The following is a 21,563-nucleotide window of genomic DNA, read 5'->3' as shown; positions in this document are numbered from 1 at the left end:
TTGAATCGCACTCTGTGTAAATTTAATGTACATATTATGTAATGAACTCTGAATCTGATCATTGCAGAAACTCGACCGAAATGGACTCTTCCAATAACCTTTGACGCCGCGAGGCTCTCGACATGGCTGTCGCAGTTGAATGTGCGGCGCCTAAATGTGGAGGTTTTTGTAATGTCGTAAACTAATCTTGTTAGTCTTTTCTTTTGTATTTGTTGTCTTCAAGTCATTATTTGAATTGGTTAGGCTATGTATTTAGTACGTTTTAATGTAGACCATTTACTTTTAATTGTTCGCGCGCTTAGTTTCTCAGAGCATCGGCAATCAGAGTGTCTACATTGTCCATGATTTATATCTGTCCACTGCCCTGAATTACACGGGCCAGGTAATATTACACTCTTCCTTGTAAAACTATAATCAAGTATAAATGACTAAACTCGGACTTGATGCCCCTTCCGTGTTTCACTTATTTCTTCAGTTTGTGTGAAGTACAGTTGTGTTTTATGCCGTTCTACTATGAGATAACTTCTCTGACTCTGAAATATTATGTTTCAGGCCTGTTCGATTTTTGGCAGTAAGTAGCATCTAAGCTACAACATTCATCATGACGTCTATCATCAAGTTGACCGCCATCTCCGGGGTGCAGGAGGAGTCCGCTCTCTGTTATTTGCTCCAGGTAGACGAGTTCCGCTTCCTACTGGACTGTGGATGGGATGAGAGTTTCTCTATGGATATTATAGATGCCATGAAAAGGTAACCGCTCATAAAATCGGACAAGAGTAAAATCAGATTTCGTTTGCAGTGCATTTTCTCTTTGTATCAGAAAGGTAGATGTTTCACAGTTTGCCTTGGTGACTGCACTTCCTTCTCTGCCCCTCTAATTTGTGGGGTCCGATGTTTTTCCCATGCGTGCATGCACCCCGTAGGGCCTGTCTTTAAAAACATATGATATTTGCTTCCTCTGTTACACTGATGTCATGCAAATCTGTTTGCCATTGAAGTGGGCCACTCCCTTAAGTCCTTATTGTACTGTGTGGAAGACATTAAATGTTGGATACTGTTAAATTTTGTTGATTTTTAATGTAAAAACAAAAAACCTATTATTGCAATGTTTCGGCTCACTGACCTCCATAGTGCCTCTCTGTTATTTTGCTCTACTATCACCATACTTAAACCCTGTGCTAGGAACTTGGGTGAGATATTTAATAGTGATCTCAAATTAGATAAATGCACTGTATTGCCAAAAGTATCGGGATGCCTGCCTTTACACACGTGTGAACTTTAATGACATCCCATTCTTGATACATAGGCTTTGATATGGAGTTGGCCCACCATTTGCTGCTATAACAGCTTTAATTCTTCTGGAAAGGCTTTCCACAAGGTTTAGGAATGTGTTTATGGGATTTTTTGACCTTTCTTCCAGGAGAGCATTTGTGAGGCCAGGCACTGATATTTGACGAGAAGGCCTGGCTCACTCGCAGTCTCCGAAGGTGTTTTGTCGGGCTGGGGTCAGGGCTCTGTGTAGGCCAGTCAAGTTCCTCCACACCAAACTCGCTCATCCATTTCTTTACAGACCTCGCTTTGTGCACTGGTGCATGTGCAGTCATGTTGCCATCCTCAAACTGTTCTCGTAAAGTTGGGAGCATAAAATTGTCCAAAATGGCTTCGTATGCTGAAGCATTAAGAGTTCCTTTCACTGGAACTAAGGGGCTAAGCCCAACCTCTGAAAAACAACCACACACCCTAATCCCCCTTCGCCAAACTTTACACTTGGCACAATGCAGTCAGGCAAGTACTGTTGTCCTGGCAGGCGCCAAACCCAGACCTGTCCATCGGATTGCGTGATTCGTCACTCCAGAGGACATGTCTCCACTGCTCTAGAGTCCAGTGGTGGTGTGCTTTACACCACCACATCTCATGCTTTGCATTTTACTTGGTGATATAAGGCTTGGATGCAGCGGCTCGGCCATGGAAACCCATTCCATGAAGTTCTCTACGCTGCACTGTTCTTGGGTTAATCTGGAGGCCATACAAAGTTTTGAAGTCTATTGACTCTGCAGAAAGTTGGTGACCTCTGCACCTCGGCATGCGCTGTCCTCGCTCTGATTTTTCATGGCTGAGTTTCTGTTGTTCCCAATTGCTTCCTCTTTGTTATAAAACCACTAATAGTTGACCGTGGAATATTTAGTAGCAAGGAAATTTCGTGAATGGACTTATTGCACAGGTGACATCCTATCACAGTACCTTGCTTGAATTCACTGATCACCTGAGAGCGACCCATTCTTTCACAAATGTTTGTAGAAGCCATCTGATTGCCTCTGGCCTTGAGTTTATACCCCAATGGCTATGGAAGTGATTGGAACACCTGAATTCAATGATTTGGAGGGGCGTCCCAATACTTTTGGCATTATAGTGTATATGCATTCTGTTGTTAAGGCCTGTTTTTTCGAAGTACAAGTGTTAGCCATTGTCAAGCTGTTTTTTTTGTCTGTTGCTGATCTTGAAAGGGTCACATATGCCTGTATTTTTTTCTTAGCAATGCCTTTTTCGTCTGACAGTGGTTCGTAACGCCTCCATGTTAATCCTTGGGAACTCAACAGCTGAATTCAAACTAATCATCTCTGATTTGCTTCATACTGTATGGAAATAATATTGCTGTCCTCAAAAAATTTTAGGCTTGTATGTTTTAGTTTTTGTGACATGGATGCTTTAAAAAGGTGGTGTGGCACTAATTGTACTGTAAAAACAAACTCTACCAAAAGTAACAATATTCCATAAGTCATCACTTTTGAACTGTTAACACTAGGTTCATGGAATTTGTTGGTATTAGGAGCATGAACCCGCCCAAATACCTGGTCCACAGTTACATATTTGCCAATTTATGGCTTGCTGCAAATTGTATTAAAAAATGTGCTTGCCCTTTATATCTCCACACTGAACCATATTAAACCTTTCAAAGTTTGATTGGTGTTGCTCATGTTATAGTTCTTCTTGAGCAACTTGTCCGTCTGAAAGAAATCAAACTTTACAATTTATGAGGCATTAAAAACCGAAAAGATCATGTCTTTTCTATATTTCAAATGCACATTGGCCACGTATGACACAGCCCGACATGAACAGAATTATGCCACTGGAAAGAGCTTGTTTTTGTTAAATGCCCACAATATAAAGTTGAAACCTTGAACCAAACTATATTTACTCCACATCTCAGAAAATAATGAACATATAGGCATACAATTTTGCACAATACTTACTGCTTATATTATTTTGAGCAAATCTGAGGCAAATCGGAGGAGGTCAGTGTGGAACCTTTTCTAAAATGTGTTGATTTGACAAGGATCGTCTCTGCTGCTAGGTTTTTGATGGACTCACATAAGCATGACCATATTTCTCCTACATTAGCGTACATTTGTTGGCCTCTGTCCTGTTACTGGGTTGATTTTAAGGTGCTATTGTTTGTTTTTGAGTTCCTTAATGGATTAGCACCATCCTATCTCCCTAACCTTTCATGCCTCTACATTCCATCTCGCCAACTCTGGTCCTGTGTGCATACACTTTTAGTAGTGCAGTGGGCTTGACTAAAGCTTATAGATTAACCTTCAATCCTTTGTTTTATATTGGAATTGGTTCCTATAATGTCTTTTTATTGTGTTTTATGTCTTTTTTTAACTTGTCTTTGAATGTAACAGAGGTTGGATGGTGTTGAAGGCGCTAGAGAAGTCCAGAAACAAAATTCTTAGTGCACCACTGCCTCTGTCCAAGTGGGAGAGGGATCGGTGTAGCTTATAGATGATGGCATCCTCCGCTCCTACCTTCTCCTGGTATGCAAACTGCAGAGGGTCAAGGGTGTGGGGGACCTATGGCCTCAGGTGGTGAAGCAGCAGCTGCTCCATGGTCTTCATCACCTGTGACATCGGAGCAACAGGCTGGAAGTCATTCAGCTCACCAGGACCTGATACCTTTGGGGCTGGGGTGATGCAAGATGTTATCCCAAAGCCTCGGGACTCTTCCCTGTTCCAGGCTCAGGTTGAAGATGCGCTGTGGAGGACTCCCCAGCTCCAACGCACAGGCCTTCAGCAGTCGTGGTGATACTCCATCTGGACCCACTGCTTTGCTGGCACAAAGTCTCCTCAGATCTCTGCTTACCTAAGCTGTGGGTGGGGGGAAACTCTCTCCTATGCTGGCATCAGCAGAAGGATGGGAGGAGGATGCAATACTCCTTGAGGTGAGAGTGGGTTAGGGTGGTCAAACCTGTTGAAGAAGTTGTTCATCAGGTTTGCTCTCTCCACGTCTCTCTCGATGGTGGCACCCCGCTTCGAGCTGTAGCCAGTGATGATCTTCATCCCATTGTAGGTCCCCCAGGCTGCCTAAACTAGAACAAGCAAATCAATGGCTAAGGACATAAATGTTGGTTAGTGAATGCTAAATGAGAACCGGCTGGCCTAAAGAGCCATTGCAAATCTGAATAGTTAATGGCAGATGCATGACTGACATGAGGACGAGAACTACTTTATTCTACTCATTTCTCCTTCCTTATGAAAGATTGCCTACCTGATTTAAGGCTAAATGTAACTATTTCAGACTCATTTTTATTGTTTCAAAGTTTACTTCTGGTGTTTCTTTTATATGACAGTGAGGTGGTGTAGTTGGCCTCACAGCATAAGTGTGGAGTTTCAAAACTTTGTTAGCTTTTGTGAGTTTTTCTGGTAGGTCTGTTTTCCCATCTTCTCTGGATTTTCATATGTTAGGCAAATTTTTTGTGTCAACTGGTTTTGTGTGTGTGTTAATGAGCATGAGTGTGTATACAGTGGGCTAGCATTGAGTTCAGGACTAACCTGTCTTGGATCCTTTGCTGCCAGATTAGGCACCATTCATTAGTAACTTCCTTTTGGAAAAGTGGGTCCACAAGGTAAACACAGTTTCCTTAATGCAAACATGTATTTTCTGCTGGACATTCCTGTGGCAGTGGTAAGGACCATTAATGTATAATTCTTTTATGCTTGAGAGATCTTTAACTTAAAGGTGGTCTATGGTTTTATGAAGAAAAACTGCACTTCTTACTATATTATATAAATGTGCCATACTGTCTCTCGCATTGTTCTAAAAGAAACTTCTAAATTAAGATTTTTTTTTTTTTTCAGGCATGTTCACCAGGTTGATGCAGTGCTTCTATCTCATCCTGATCCTCTGCACCTTGGAGCACTTCCGTATGCAGTTGGAAAACTGGGACTAAATTGTACTATTTATGCAACCATACCAGTCTACAAAATGGGACAGATGTTTATGTATGATCTGTATCAGGTAAATTTGCCTAATATGCTTTCTCAGATAAGTTTCATGTTTAATTATTAGTTTATTTAATGTGCAATTGTGGATATTTTTTTTTTAATTGCTAAACTGAGTAACTGGTAAATTAAAATGGATCACTGTAGTTATTGTTGTATCTGGATCTCTATTGTACATTTGTTTTCCTAATAATGAATTGCATTTTTGTTCAGGGTTTTGATATTTTAAATATGTGTTCATAAAAGGCAGTTTAACCTCAACAGAATGTTTATTTCTAGACAAGTTAATCCACAAACTGCCTAAATTATTATCCTTTTGTTTACATGTACAGCTTGCAATACTTACAGTACCTCTTTAACATACTCTTATCACTTGTGTCCTTACTAAGGGCTGGTTTCCTTCTCTGTAAGGAGTTACCATTCACTGTGCCTTACCTTAACAGTGGTTTAGGCTGGCTACCTCATTTTCCTCCACTGCAAGGAATGACTCTTAGAGTATCTTAGCAAAGGCTTAGAGGTGTTACAAGAGCTCAGCTGTAGGCAGGTTACAGCCTTTCCTGGATTTGCTATCCTTGAGAAGACTAAACTTAGAAATACCTTTAGCAAAGGCCTAGGGACATTGCAAAACCTCTGCTGTTGCTGAGATTCACAAATATATCTGTCATCTACTGGATCAGTGCTTATGAGAGGTTTCTTCATGAATCGTCTCTAACCTGAGCATAAATGCAAGAAATACTCCAAAAAAAGGGCCAGGATAACCAGCCTCCTGCCAGTTTCTCTCTCTCCTTCTGCTACTTTTGCACAAGTACACTTCAAACCATATTACATTCAGCACGCGGGGTAGATAATGTCAGTAAACAAGGTACTTTATTTCAGTCATTACTTGTGTTTTTTGCCAAGAAATCGTGTATTAAATACTAGAAGTCAAAACTGAAGAAAAGATACAACCTGAGCGATTGATATTAATGTCCGAAGCTTTTCTGCTCTTTCCAACTAAGGCATTCTTTAAAAATACAGTGCACAGCTCTCTGTTGGGGCACATTTTCATTTTGTAGGTGGAGCTGTACACTGGTCCTTTGGTAGTCTTCAAAACTATCTCTCTCTCATACCAGACATCTCTCATATCAAAGGCAGTGTGTTATCTGCCTGTCTCAAAAGCCATGTATCATCTGTGTTGAGCCAATAGTGTTGCTTTCTCTTATGCCATTGCGTGATGGATATTTTTAGTAAGGGTATGACAACTGATAAATTTCCATGGTCTTGTTACTTGCCAGTTAAGTTGCTTTTAGCTAATTTTGAGAGACATGCTGACTACAGATTTCCCAATTACCTATTTCATGTCTTTTTATCATCATCATATATACACACAATTTTGGTAGGCTTCTCTCACTCTGCCCAAAGAAATCTTAACTCCAGTGTGTTGTTCAACAATGGTTACATCCCACAAGGCAGTGTCCATATTCATTTGACCCCAGCTTCAACTAGAATAATGGCAGAGCACTGTGTTGTGCATGTTCAAACTGCCCATGAGCCATTGCAAATGTACTGTATTTCGTCAACTTTTATCCGTTGCAGTTACTGTGTAATTTTAATATTGTCATTACGTTTTGATTTACCGTTGTATACTGTTCCCATGCATTTTTTCTTCCACTTGTGATTTTTTTTTTTTGCCTATAGATAAAAGTATACACCAATCAGCCACAACATGAAAACCACCTGCGTAATATTTTATAGGTTCCCATTGTACCACAACAATAGGTCTGACCTGTTGTGGTGTGGATTCCACAAAACCTCTGACAGTGCCCTGTGATATTTGGCACCAAGATTTTAGCAGCAGATCCTTTATGTCCTGTAAATTAAATTGTGAGGTAGTTCCTCCATGGATCAGACTTGTTTTCCTAGCACATTCCATAGATGTTCGATCAGATTAAGATCTGGGAACTATGGTGGCCAAGTCAACACTTTGAACTCTTTGTCATGCTCTTCAAACCATACCTGAACAATTTTTGCAGTCTGGCTGGGTGCAGCATTCTACTGAAAGAGGCAACTGTCATCAAGGAATAGCAGGGAGTGTAATGTGGTCTGCAACAACCTTTTAGTTAGGTGGTATGTGTCAAAGTAACATCCATATGAATGCCAGCTGTTAAGATTCCCAGCAGAACATTGCTCAGAGTGGCACATTGTCTTCATCAGCTTACTTTCTTCCCATAGTGCATCCTGCTACCATCTCTTCCCCAGGTAAATGACCCTGCTGTCCACATGATCTAAAAGAAAACATGATTCATAAGACCAGGCCACCTTCTTCCAATTCTCTGTGGTCCAGTTCTGACAATGACATGTCAATTGTAGACACTCTTGGTGGTGGACAGGGGTTAGCATAGGCACTCTGATCAGTCTGCCGCTATTCAGCAGGTTGCAATTCATTGTGTGTTCTGACACCTTTCTCTCATGAACAGAATTAAGTTTTTCAACAATTTTTGCTACAATAGCTCATCTGTGAGATCAGAACAGATAGGCTAACCTTCCCTTCCTACACATAAATGAGACTCGGGCACCCATGACTCTATCACTGGGTTCCCCATTTGTGTGTAGACCACTTTTGGTAGGTAATGACCACTGCATACCAGGAACACTTCCCAAGACCTACTGTTTTGGAGATGCTCTGACCTAGTCATCTAGGCATCACAATTTGGCCCTTGTCAAAGTCGCTGAGATCCTTACACTTCTAAAATTTTTCCTCCTTCCAGCACATCACCATCAACACCTGACTGTTCACTTGCCGCCTCATATACACCACCTCTTGACAGTTGCCATTGTAACAAGATAATCAGTGGTGTTCACTTCACCTGTCAGTGGCTTAAATGTTTGGGCTGATTAGTATTTCTGTGTATTTTTCACACTACTATAAGCATGCTTGTTTTTCCTTCAAATTTTGATTTATATGGTTATAAGACTGTGATGGGTGGAAAAGCTGTATATATCAGTTATATCTTCTTTTTTTCCATCAGTCTCGACACAACACTGAAGACTTTAACCTATTTACGCTGGATGATGTGGATTCAGCTTTCGACAAAATACAACAGCTAAAATATTCTCAAATTGTTAACCTAAAAGGTTAGCTTTTCATTACTATAAATTTTCGTTTAGTTTAAATTGCTAAGGTTTGTTGTTATCTTGTTATTAATCTTAAATCGATATTCTCCAGTAAGAACATATTTGTATATTTTGGTGTTAGTCATAAATTATTGGATTATTTCAAATTCTATTTACATAGTCCAGACAGAATTTATGCTAACATGGCAATAGGTCAGACCATGTTTTAATACTGTGTTTTAGGCAAAGGACATGGCTTGTCGATTACTCCACTTCCTGCTGGCCATATGATAGGAGGGACAATCTGGAAGATTGTTAAGGATGGAGAGGAGGAGATAGTGTATGCAGTGGACTTCAACCACAAGAGAGAGATGTAAGTGCTTAGAAAACCACACAGACTTCGTTGTTGGTACTACTATATTCATGGCATAGAAACCTGTATGAAGACTCAACTGTTAGGTAGCCACATGTTGGTGGTTGTTATCCCATTCAAAACAAATTCTGAAGAAACTGTATAATATATAAGAAATTTTAGATTTTAGTTGAAAGGATGGATGATGAAATAAAATGACAAACCTGGTTCTAACAGATGGAGGTCAGGAGTCCTTAAATTTAATGACGTTCAACACTTGGAATAAATATGTTTTGGGAACCCAACTATCTGTGCTGTATTGGTGCATTACCATTCACAAGTCCAAGGCAATGAGACCAGTTTGTGCCTTGTTTTCACGAAATGCATGCCACACAGTCTTTTGCATGCAAAATTAAAGATACTCTGTAGTAGTGTTTTGAAAAATGTATCCAAGTGTTCACACCTATAAAATTAGATTATCGCTTCTTTTTCTTTTTGATTCCTTTTCTTTCAGTCATTTAAATGGATGCTCTCTGGAAATGATAAACCGGCCATCACTTCTCATCACAGACTCCTTTAATGCAACTTATGTGCAACCAAGGAGAAAACAACGGGATGAGCAATTGCTAAGTATGTGAGCTATATTTTGTTGAACTTTTTAATTATGTTTTATCATATGTGACTTACTTTTCAGAAGCAGAATAATGTAAACTGATAATATGGTCTGTTGTCTATAATTCTGGAGTGTCACTTAACCTGCCAGTGTTGTATCTGTGAATATATGGAAACGGCTATACTGTGTTTATATAAGTTGTTTGGAGAAAAAAGTCTACTAAATGAAAATTGTGTGTGTAATTGTCAAAGCATTTACAAACAAGGGTATTCCTATAATGTTTCCTAGTATGGATTAGTGAATTTAAATTGGCCTGTTAAATATGTCAATGTGTGAGTGTGTGGATGTGATATACAGGACTTCTATTTGGTTTGGTTCCTGCTTTGTACTGAATGCTAGCCTAAATAATCTTGTGCTCCTCCTCACCTTTTACTGAATAAACTAGGTTTGTGTTTTCAGTGTTAATGCACAAGTAATGGAAAATATATTTCAGTGGGAATTTTGTAAAGAATTATTTTTACATTTGCTTTGTTCTTAGCCAATGTGATGGAAACATTAAGGAGAGATGGGAATGTGCTTATTGCTGTTGACACAGCTGGAAGAGTTCTAGAGCTGGCTCAGCTTTTGGATCAGATCTGGAGGACCAAGGATGCAGGCCTTGGTGTTTATTCTCTTGCCCTTCTCAATAATGTTAGCTACAATGTTGTGGAATTTTCCAAATCTCAGGTAAGAACTGTATTGTTAACTGAGGTGTTACATGTGATCCTGTGTTCTGCTCCTGGATCTTGTCTGACAGTAATATCAAAATGATTATAGAAGGATGGCTTGCTAAAGTATATTTTATGAGTTACTGTTTTGAATTGTTTACATTTATATCATTTACATTTTGCTGTGAAATGTATATTGCAGAGGTTATTTTATTTCTTGTTTTCATGCTGTGCTTTTTTGCTTTTCCTGGGGACAAGTGCAAACAAGAATTCCATTCTCTTTGATATATGTGTGTGGGTTTTTTTTATTTTTATTTTTTAAGCAGTTTGTTTCACTTTATTTTTCTGTAGTACTCTTTACTTAGAGCAGCCTGAGTGCTGTAACAAGTTAACTGGTAAAAGTAATTACAGTCTTTACTAATTACATAATGCATACACGTAAAGACATAGACTGGTTTAAACACACAGGAAGGCAGTGTAGTTCCAAACCAATTAAAATAAACAGGACCTAACAATATCTGTCCATTAATACCGTCATTAAGTAATATCCAGTGGACAACAGAGGAGGAAATAAGCTGTAGTCCGCAGCATCCCCAGAGCCAATATGAATGTACAACGTATGTGCATATGGTGTGTTGTGTGTGTGTGTGTGTGTGTGTGTGTGTTGTTTGTTTTTTCTTACCTTCTCCTCTCTTAATATTTTTATATATCTATCCCTAGGTTGAATGGATGAGTGACAAGCTGATGAGATGCTTTGAGGACAAAAGAAATAATCCTTTCCAGTTCCGACATCTATCTTTGTGCCACAGCCTTTCAGACTTGGCCAGAGTACCTAGTCCCAAAGTAGTTTTAGCTAGCCAGCCAGATCTGGAGTCTGGTTTTTCTCGAGAGCTCTTCATTCAGTGGTGTCGAGATCAGAAAAACTCTATTATTCTTACCTATAGGACCAGTCCTGGAACACTTGCTCGATATCTCATTGACAACCCTGGGGAAAGGATCATTGATCTAGAGGTAAACCTATTTCTGATGTGCTAACACTATCGGTACACCTAAATGTATTTGGTCTTCTCGTAGTACTTTTACTTTTTTTCTTACTTTTTTTTTTTTTTAACTTTTTTTTCGTAGTATCAATTTTTGTTATTCAAGAGTCATGCATGCATATATGCTGTAACCAGGCTATTTGATAACAGTATTATATGAGGCAGTGTAATATGCAAATAACACTGCAGCCTATCTTTATTAAAGTAATCCTGCAATATAAGGAAACAGGTTAGACATGTATACTATAGTTGTAAAATATTACATTGTATAAGTACTATACATTAAAATATTAATACAGTTAAGATATATATATATATATATATATATATATATATATATATAACTCAGTACATGCTATATGAATCATTTTAGTGAAAATTAAACACAAAATAATTTGAAGCTTTTCACAATATCTTTACATGCTATTACATATTATAAACAATAACTTGCGACCCACTGACAGCAGCCAACAACATGTCTTAATGTGCCCTATTCTAGTTAAACTGCTCAGAGACTATGATATATTTTATTTTAAGAATGGCTAGTTTACTATATTTAAAGCGATGCTATTAATCTTTTGTGTCTTAAACCTACTTGTTGATAGCATTCCTTTATGTATTTTCAAAACTGAAATTATTTAATGTGTTACTATGTTTTATGTAGTATACTTTTGAATGTTTTCTGGCTAGTAAAGGTTTGTGTTTTGTATCTGCTATAATTAACATGTAATATTGACAGTATTTACCGCAAGCCTTCATATGATGATCAGATTAGAACACAGTTCACAGTATGTGTAAGTCTGATTTGATTGCATTCACCTTGTGTTGCTTCTCAGTTGCTTCCCTCTCAGTAAGGTTGTTTTTCTCATTAATTTCTAGTTAAGAAAGAGAGTCAAGTTGGAAGGAAGAGAGTTGGAAGAATATTTAGAAAAGGAAAAACAAAAAAAAGAAGTTGCGAAAAAGCTTGAACAAGCGAAAGAGTAAGTAGCAAATCTTCCCATATTGTCGGGTAAATTTGGAAAAGGCAGAGGAAGAGTAGTGCGAGTGAGCCTTTTTTTTCATCCCCTCTCTCGGATTTTAGATATATAAACCAGTGATTGTTAGGCTGTTCTCCAGAAGCAAGTCAGCATCGAATGTCTTATGGGAGGTGACATATTTTTCAGGGTAGATATTGACTCTAGTGATGAGAGTGATATGGAAGAAGACCTGGAGCAACACTCTGCTGGAAAAACTAAACATGATCTGATGATGAAAGGGGAAGGGAGTCGCAAAGGAAGCTTTTTCAAACAAGCCAAGAAGTCTTATCCTATGTTTCCTGTGCATGAAGAGAGGATCAAATGGGATGAATACGGAGAAATTATTAGGTTTGTACTTTTGCCCTGTTTGCATTTGTTGAATTTTGTCTTTTGACTTTGCTTTTCCAAGCAAGGATGTGTTTTTTGTTGGTCTGTTTGACACTTATAAAATTGCAAAGTGAATGCAGAAGGAAATTTTTTATTTTATTTCTTTACTAGGCCAGAGGATTTTCTAGTTCCAGAACTCCAGGCAACGGAAGAAGAGAAGAGCAAGCTTGAAGCAGGACTGACAAATGGAGAAGAGCCAATGGACCATGATTTATCTGATGTTCCTACAAAGTGCATTTCAGCAACTGAAACAATAGAAATCAAGTGAGTATCATATGTAGCAGGGCCTTTAAACATTTTGTGCAGCTCTGTGACCCAAGTTTAACAATACCTATATAAAAAACTGCACTTTTTAAACTGCAAAAAGTACTTTATTTGAAAAAGAAATGCCCGATGTAACTTATTTTTTTTTTTAATAGAAATACAGGTATGAATACAGAATGAAAGGGAGATGTTAGATGTAACTTATTTTTTTCCCCCAGCGTAAACTAATGGCATTTCTCACTTGTTTTGTTCATCACAAAGAAAACTTTGAGAACCGCTATGAAACGCGAACAGTACAGTATCCGCACATGACACAACTACCCATGCGGGTGCTTGGTGGAGCACTCACTCAGAATTCAGCAATACTTGCATGATGTCACACCTACAGTCTTGCTGGGCCTTGCCAAGACTGCCCGAGACTGGAAATTTCACAACAGACTGTCACTTTCTTTTGGGCTAACAGGAAAGAGGCAACCTGTTGCAGGCTTCCCGAGACTCTGTGAAAGTATAGGTGTGCCATTAAGTATTTTTTGCATCACATTATTATCCTCGGCAGCCATTTTTGGTCAAAAACATGTTTGTTATACTGAAATTTGTATTTCGTTAAAGTGAAATCTGTTAAACATGTTCTATGAACGTTTGTCCGGACCAGCAAAAATTATTCTGAAATTTTCGTTGCTTCGCTGTAACAGGATTCGACTTGTATTTTCATATCGGCCTAATCAAATTTATTGTCACAGGGGGCTATGTGTCTATCCCGGCAACACTGGATGTAAGGCAAGAACCAACCAAAGATGGACCATCAGCCCAACATTTCTGCTGCTCACATGGTGACAATTCAGAATTATCAGTTAGCCTTACATGTGCTTCTTTAGGAATATGGGAGTTAAACCAGCCTCCATGGACAAAGCTTTGAATCAAAAGAATAAAAAATAAAAAAGAGAAAAGTCATCAAAAATCATTTCAGCAGTCAGTAAGCCTGAACTCCATTACCATATATATTTAGCCTAACACACTTACTTGATGTGTTTGCTTATATGCTAGATTTTTTCAGGCAAGTGGAATATTTTACTGCATATTGATTTATAGAAAATGAGTTTAAAATGATTCACTGAGTAGCAAACATCTAACATTTAACTCCTCAATGAAGTGGGCTGTGATTGTTGTTCTGTAGATGTAGTTACATTGTTCCCACTGAAGGTCATATAACATTTATAAAAGAGTAGACTGCCGATATTCAAATGTACTCTGTAAGAGAATAAAGTAGTTTTATTTAAAGTAAATTTGTTTTTTAATCTTGATCTTTCATTTATTGAATATTTTTTTTTGTTATACAGGAGGAAAGTGCTTTCTTTGCTAATTCAGAGAAACATTGAAGTGCCCTTGGCAATCCAATTCTCTGAGGCTATATTAAAAAAGAGTGATGTAATAACTGTAAATTTTGTATTTTGTGTCAAGAAAACCATGACATGCAGAAAAATTGGTACTGTTGGTATAAAAATTCAGTGTGCAGTTGGCAGAGAAGTAAAACTTACCTCAAAACAAATGTTTTAAAGAATGTCTTTTGTAAGTCAATATAAACAGTTTTTTCAGATATGTTACTAATAAGGTAGGAAGCACAAATCACACTTGTGCTTTTGATGTGTTTTTAAGTTCAATTGAAAGCTAATGTTTCGCTATAGCACACCATAATAACTTAAGTAAACAAAGGTCAGAGGAAGCTACAACCTTATGTTTAATTTCTAAGTCTTTTGGAATCAATATAAAAAGGGAAATTCAGTGTTAAAAGGTAGGTGTCATCCTCCAGTACTGCAGATAACAACATCTTTGTTTCTGTCTCCATTAATGACTATGTGGAAAAATAAATGATGACTTTCCAACCATTTGTTTAGAAAGTGAAAGCATAAGCAAATAGGTTGATATTTGGGGAAAAAAAAGGAAAATACTGTATTCAAAAGTGTAAAAAAATATATATTATATAATACACATATATATATATAATATATACACATATATACTGTATATATACACATATATATATACATATATATATATATATATATATACAGTACTGTATATGTGTGTGTGTGTGTGTGAAGCTACAGCCAAAAAGTTTCAAGATAAGGTAGTTATGATTGCTATTCAATGTGCCAGAGATTAGCGTTGTACTGAATGTTTGTTAGCACATGCAGACATTTCACTGCAATCTCTACATGTGATCATAATGACCATAAGTCAATGACTTTATAAAGTTAACTGCCAGCACTCCTTAGTTGAGTTGTTTCAGTACCACAAGTTATTTTTCTCGAGTATGTGTTTTACATTATTTAAAGCAGTATAGTATACTGCTGCAGAAGAAAATGCACATTTAAATGTATTTAATGTAACTAAACCATATAGTCTGTCTAACTTGGTAATTTTTTTTTGTTTTGTTTTTAATGCACTTCTGTCTAATTTCCATGGTGCACATTTTATGGTTCCTTTTTAATTCACAATTTGGTTTAAAAATTCTTGGACACATTGTTGCACAAACTTGAAGATACTGATTTGCAGTACATAACTTTTTAAAGAAGGTTGTGCTACATTAGTTGACTATTTCACCTAGTCTTTGTTTGTTAAAGCTAATTTTTTCTTTAATTCTCAGAGCCAGAGTGACCTACATAGATTATGAGGGACGGTCAGATGGAGATTCCATTAAGAAGATTATAAATCAGATGAAACCTCGGCAGTTAGTTATTGTACATGGTCCTCCAGAGACCAGCTTGGATCTAGCAGAATCCTGCAGAGTATTCAGTGGGAAAGAAATGAAAATCTACACACCCAAGCTGCAGGAAACAATTGATGCAACCAGTGAAACTCATATCTATCAGGTAAGAAATTAGATTTATCATGACCCTCTTTCAATATATTTTTTTTAATTCCCTTCAAAATAAAACTTTTGTACTACTTTAATACTCATTTATTTGGATGTGCTTTATTACATTCACATTAATATCATTATGTCAGTTTTTGTAAAACGATTAGGATTCAGGCCCAATGGAGTTGCCTTCTTTTAAAAGCCTGATGCAATTAAAATAAGTGATATCTGTTCATAGCTTAAGAATTTTCTAAACCTAGAAAAAAAATAAGTATTAGCTCAGTAACTCTTTAACTTGAATGATGGAAAGAAAAAATATGTGGTGAGAGCATAGTTATCTTGGAGACAAATCTAACGTAAGTACTGTGATTAAAACCGTCCAAAACTTAAAAGTCAGTATTCGGCTAGCTTGCAATGGCTAAAACACCTATATAATACTGTTATCAAACAAAAGTTGGGAAAACATAAAAAATCAAAGTGAAAAAATTATGTGGCAGGCTAGTCCATTTTGCCAAAATTTAATTACAGCAACTCAAAATTGAACACAGCACTTTTTATGGCCCCTGTGTTCTTGTATACATACCTGACAACATCGGTGCATGCTCCTAATGAGACGACAGATGGTGTTGTGGGGGATCTCCTCCCAGATCTGGACCAGGGCATCACTGAGCTCCTGGACAGTCTGAGGTGCAACCTGGTGGCATTGGATGTACCAAGACATAATGTCCCAAAGGTGTTCTATTGGATTTAGGTCAGGAAAGTGTGGAGGCCAGTCAATGGTATCAATTCCTTCATCCTCCAGGAACTGCCTGCATACTCTCACCACATGAGGCCAGGAATTGTCGTGCACCAGGAGCCACTGCACCAGCATAGGGTCTGACAATGGGTCCAAGGATTTCATCCTGATACCTAATGGCAGCCAAGGTGCCTTTGTCAAGCCTGTATCAGTCTGTGTGACCCTCCATGGATATGCCTCCCCAGACAATCATTAACCCACCACCAAAGTGCTCATGCTGAATGATGTTACAGGCAGCATAATGTTCTCCATGGCTTCTCCAGACCCTTTCACTTCTGTCACGTGCTCAGGGTGAACCATCTCTCATCTGTGAAAAGCACGGGGCACCAGTGGTGCATCTGCCAATTCTGGTATTCTATGGCGAATGCCAATCGAGCTGCATGCTGCTGGGCAGTGAGCTCAGGGCCCATTAGAGGACATGGGGCCCTTGGGTCACCCTCATGAAGTCTTTCTGGTTGTTTGGTCAGAGACATTCACACCAGTGGCCTGTTGGAGGTCATTTTGTAGGGCTCTGACAGTGCTCATCCTGTTCTGCTTTTCCCAAAGGAGCAGATACCGGTCCTGCTAATGGGTTATGGACCTTCTATGGCCCTGTCTAGCTCTTCTACAGTAACTGCTTGTCTCCTGGAATCTCCTCCATGCCCTTGAGACCGTTCTAGAAGACACAGCAAACCTTCTGGCAATGGTACATATTGATGTGCCATTCTGGAGAAGTTGGACTACTTCTGTAGGGTCCAGGTATCGCCTCATGCTACCAGTAGTGACACTGACTGTAGCCAAATGCAAAACTAGTGAAGAAACAGTCAGAAAAGATGAGGAGGGAAAAATGTCAGTGGCCTCCACCTGTTATACCATTCCTGTTTTGGGGGTCCATCTCATTGTTGCCCCTCTAGTGCATCTGTTGTTAATTTCATTAACACCACAGCAGCTGAAACTGATTAACAACCCCCTCTGCTACTTAACTGACCAGATCAGCATCCCAGAAATTTCATTGACTTGATGCTATACTCTCATTAAAAAGTGTTCCTTTAATTTTTTTGAGCAGTGTATATATATATATATATATGTATATATATGTATATGTATATATATATATATATATATATATATATATATATATATATATATATATATATATATATATATATATATATATATATATATATATATATATATATATATATATATATATATATATATATATATATATATATATATATATATATATATATATATATATATATATATATATATATATATATATATGTATATATATGTATGTATATGTATATGTATATATATGTGTATATGTATATATATATGTATATGTATATATGTATATATGTGTGTGTGTGTGTGTGTGTGTGTGTGTGTATATATATATATATATATATATATATATATATATATATATATGTGTGTGTGTATATATATATATATATGTGTGTATATATGTGTATGTATAATATGTATATACATACATATACATGCAACCACTACCCTATTATATTTACAATATGTGTATAGCAAAATATTTAGCATTTTCATTTTTTTATGATGGAAACTGAAAACACAATGTATTTGAGTGTTCATTTTTATCATACAGCAATACAATAAACATTGTTCGCTACATCTTAGGTTTATAGATGGAAGTATTTTAGTTACAGCCATTGTTAAAATGTTCCTAAGTCACTCAAAAACTATTTGATTTGTCTATTGAGGCAGATGTATTGTTCAGCTGCTTTAAAATGTGTGTATGTGGACAGGATAATTTCCTGGTATTTTCTATTCTGAAATATTTTGTTTTTCATTATGGTCAACTACTTATTAACCTGTTATATTTTTAATTGTATATAAGAGTATCAAGAGTAGACAGATCATCCTGTGGTGCTTTAAACATGAAATGAGTGTTTTATTTTGCATATGCACATTTATTATTAGTTCAGTGTATTAGTTTGTTTTTTAAGCCGTTACCATTTTGTTTTTCAGGTTAGACTGAAGGACTCTTTAGTAAGTTCACTTCAATTTTGTAAAGCTAAGGATGCTGAATTGGCATGGATAGACGGTATTCTAGATATGAGGGTGGTAAAAGTGGACACAGGAGTGATTATAGAAGAAGGAGAAATCAGAGAAGAAGCGGAAGAGGGAGAGCTTCCAATGGATATCCCACCAACTTCTGATTCAAGTGCAGTTGCTCAACAAAAGGCCATGAAAAGTTTATTTGGAGATGATGACACTTACATTGCTGAAGAGAGTGATGTTATTCCAACCCTAGAGCCGCTCTCCTCTAGTGAGGTCAGGAATTTCTTCTGTTTTTTGTATTTTGCTTATCAACATGCAGTAATAATCCCAGTTACTAATAAAGTGGATTAGCAATGCATTTTCATATGAAAAATATTTGTTCTTATAGTCCAGTGTTTATTGATGACAGAGTACAAATGATTAGATTTACTAAGAAAGACAGAAATGAACACATCTTTATACATTATCAAAAGGAGGCATTCTGCCAAGAACAAAGCAAAAAAAAAAAACAAATGTATTTCAAAGTTCAAGATAATATGCAATGTTATCCAGTACATGGTCTTAGCAGCAGTAAGTGCATGGCCAGAAGCATGTCTGAATATGGGTACAAGTATATCAAAGGACACACTTGCCTCCATATTGTAGTTTTCACATGTTTCACAAGAGACCCTGATACCCAAGATAATCCTCATGGCCGAACTATGTGAACTTGACACATTTAGTGAGTTTGAGGACTCAGTAGGTCAGTGAGGCTGCAATGCTGAACTGTGCACCACCATTTTCAACAAATCTTTATTGGATTTGAGTAAAGAAAGCTACTTTAGATAGATAGATACTTTATTAATCCCAAGGGGAAATTCACATAATCCAGCAGCAGTATACTGATACAAAGAAACAATATTAAATTAAATAGTAATAAAAATGAAAAGAATTAAAATAAAAGTTTAAGTCCCACTTCTCAAATATTACTTGTTACTTGCAAGTGATTTCTGTTGAAGTTCGAACTAGGAAACTCTGTGAACACTGAAGTAGATACACCTGTTGTTTGAAATTTAACTTTGTTCATATTGTCTAATAAATCTATACACGTTTTTGAATTTTCAAATAATACATACATATTTAAAGGTTTGACATACTTAATAGTCTTTTCACATTTATTCTAAAATCCGCTATCAAGCTGAACTTTACCAGTAATGTGCCTCATTGTTCACTGAAGCCTTTCCATTTTTGGGTCTTTCTTTTGGGACAATTGGGCTTTGCACTACCTACCAATAGTGAGGGAAACATTAGTGTTTCCACTTTTTATCTTCTTGATATGCAAGCTTCTCTTTTTGGGCAGTGTGAAGCACGAGTCTGCTTATTTTGCGATGCTGCATATTATTATGGTAGAATTGTATGCATGTTTAACATTTTATTTCTTATTGTTCACTTTCAGGCTCCTGGTCATCAGGCAGTATTCATCAATGAACCTCGGTTGTCAGATTTCAAACAGGTCTTGCTGAGAGAAGGAATACAGGCAGAATTTGTTGGGGGAGTTTTGGTTTGCAACAATGTAATAGCAGTTCGTCGGGTAAGAACTAAAATCTAATAAAACAGACTTCATTAACGAGATAAACTGTACAAGTTGCATGTGTTAATTGTTTTTTTAAAACGGGTTATTGCTTCCTTGTTGCAATCCGTTCAATGGGTAATCAAGTGTATTTGTTGTCTACCTTGTATTTCAGACTGAAACCGGTCGAATTGGACTGGAGGGATGTATATGTGACAACTATTACAAAATACGTGACTTGCTATATGAACAGTATGCTGTGGTGTGAGAAGAAAAATTAAGATTTGAGAAATCAAGCCAAAAGGATGAGCACAACTGGAAGACACTGCTGGAAAAAGCTATTTAGGCGTTTTTATTTTTTATTTTCTTTACTTGTAATACAGTGTCTCTTTGTAACTTTCTCTTATTTGACTTTAAGTGATGAACCAACAGTTTGTATGAAAGAGTTTAACAAAGACATTCATGAAGGGAGTAAAACCAGTAATGGGGAAAAATGTGTCTGTTTATGGCAGACATGTTTAGAATTATATTATTTTGCAGTATAGGAACAGCAGTCCAGTACTGCAGCAGCTGTTTCCGTGTCTTCTCCTCCACTGCCAGTGCCTGTGTGTGCTATGCCTAAACTTTCAGACTTCATGGGAATTTGTCAGTTTTATTCCAAGTTGTGGCTGCAGCCACAAATTTTGCACTGAATGCAGAATTCTAGATTATGTTTCCTATAGGAATTATTTGCAAGTTTACCAACAGATGGTAGTAAAGGTTAAGCCTTTTTTCGTTTGAAATTGTTTAGGTGTTTTAAGTTCAGGGTTTGTGACAAGTTTCTTTTAAAGCAATTGTGTAATACTTTATTTTTATGTAAAAGGCTGTACAGTACAATGTAGTATTAGAGTTCCCATTATAAATCCCTGTGTACTTAAGACTTCAATTTATTAAGTGTCTGGTATTTAGTCACTATCTGAAAGGAAAAGTGCTGATAATACTTTACCATCTGGCTGGCAACAGAGAAGCACATATACCATTTTGAGAGAAACGGTTGCAGAGGCTGATAAAGCACATGACCCATCCAGCTCATTAATTTAAGAAATAAAATCTTCCAAACAGTGGGCATACTGTTCATTTATAACAAGTCTGAAAAAAGTTAACTTGAAAAGGCAGTTTGGGGAAAAATGCGGTACTCTGCTTCTTCAGTACATTATTATTTTTTTTTAAAGATTGAAAGCTAAGCCTGATAATCTAATTCAAACAAAAGATCAGGCAAGATGCCATCTGCCACTTTTTGTGTTTCTTGTGAGAAATTAATTCTTAATTATCCTTGGATACAACTACTATGCTGAAAGCACAATATTTATTTCTTGACTTTGTTTCAACTGCATGAAATTTTGTGTCTTTTGTAGGTACGTTCTGCTAAACTGGAACGGTTGCAATGCAAACATTTTGTAGGCTTTTTTTTTTTTTCCTATAGCCAGCTTCATGATTCTTGGAAGGTGTGGGCTATTTGTTTATATGTGCAGTTTTAAACCATTTAGTTCTAATTTCTTTAGTGTTAATTTTTAGGCTCTGAGAAAAAAAAAAAAAAAAAACACAC

General features: G+C 37.0%; 1 protein-coding gene across 1 annotated transcript; it reads left to right on the top strand.

The window, feature by feature from the left end:
• Nucleotides 1-96: 96 nt before the first annotated feature.
• Nucleotides 97-21,079, top strand: cpsf2 (cleavage and polyadenylation specific factor 2). The gene is made up of 15 exons (XM_039741217.1): nt 97-382; nt 553-750; nt 5,139-5,298; nt 8,291-8,396; nt 8,619-8,748; nt 9,242-9,357; nt 9,879-10,066; nt 10,768-11,058; nt 11,967-12,067; nt 12,251-12,451; nt 12,602-12,754; nt 15,399-15,624; nt 18,397-18,702; nt 19,865-19,999; nt 20,154-21,079. Exons 2-15 carry the CDS (start codon nt 602-604, stop codon nt 20,244-20,246), a joined length of 2,355 nt encoding a protein of 784 aa, XP_039597151.1. The 5' UTR covers nt 97-382; nt 553-601; the 3' UTR covers nt 20,247-21,079.
• Nucleotides 21,080-21,563: the final 484 nt, after the last annotated feature.

The sequence above is a fragment of the Polypterus senegalus genome, chromosome 18 (genome assembly GCF_016835505.1).
Source record: "Polypterus senegalus isolate Bchr_013 chromosome 18, ASM1683550v1, whole genome shotgun sequence".
Classification (NCBI taxonomy): Eukaryota; Metazoa; Chordata; class Cladistia; order Polypteriformes; family Polypteridae; genus Polypterus; species Polypterus senegalus.
Note: the sequence above shows the minus strand (reverse complement) of the source record. Positions and strands in the feature narration are given on the sequence as shown.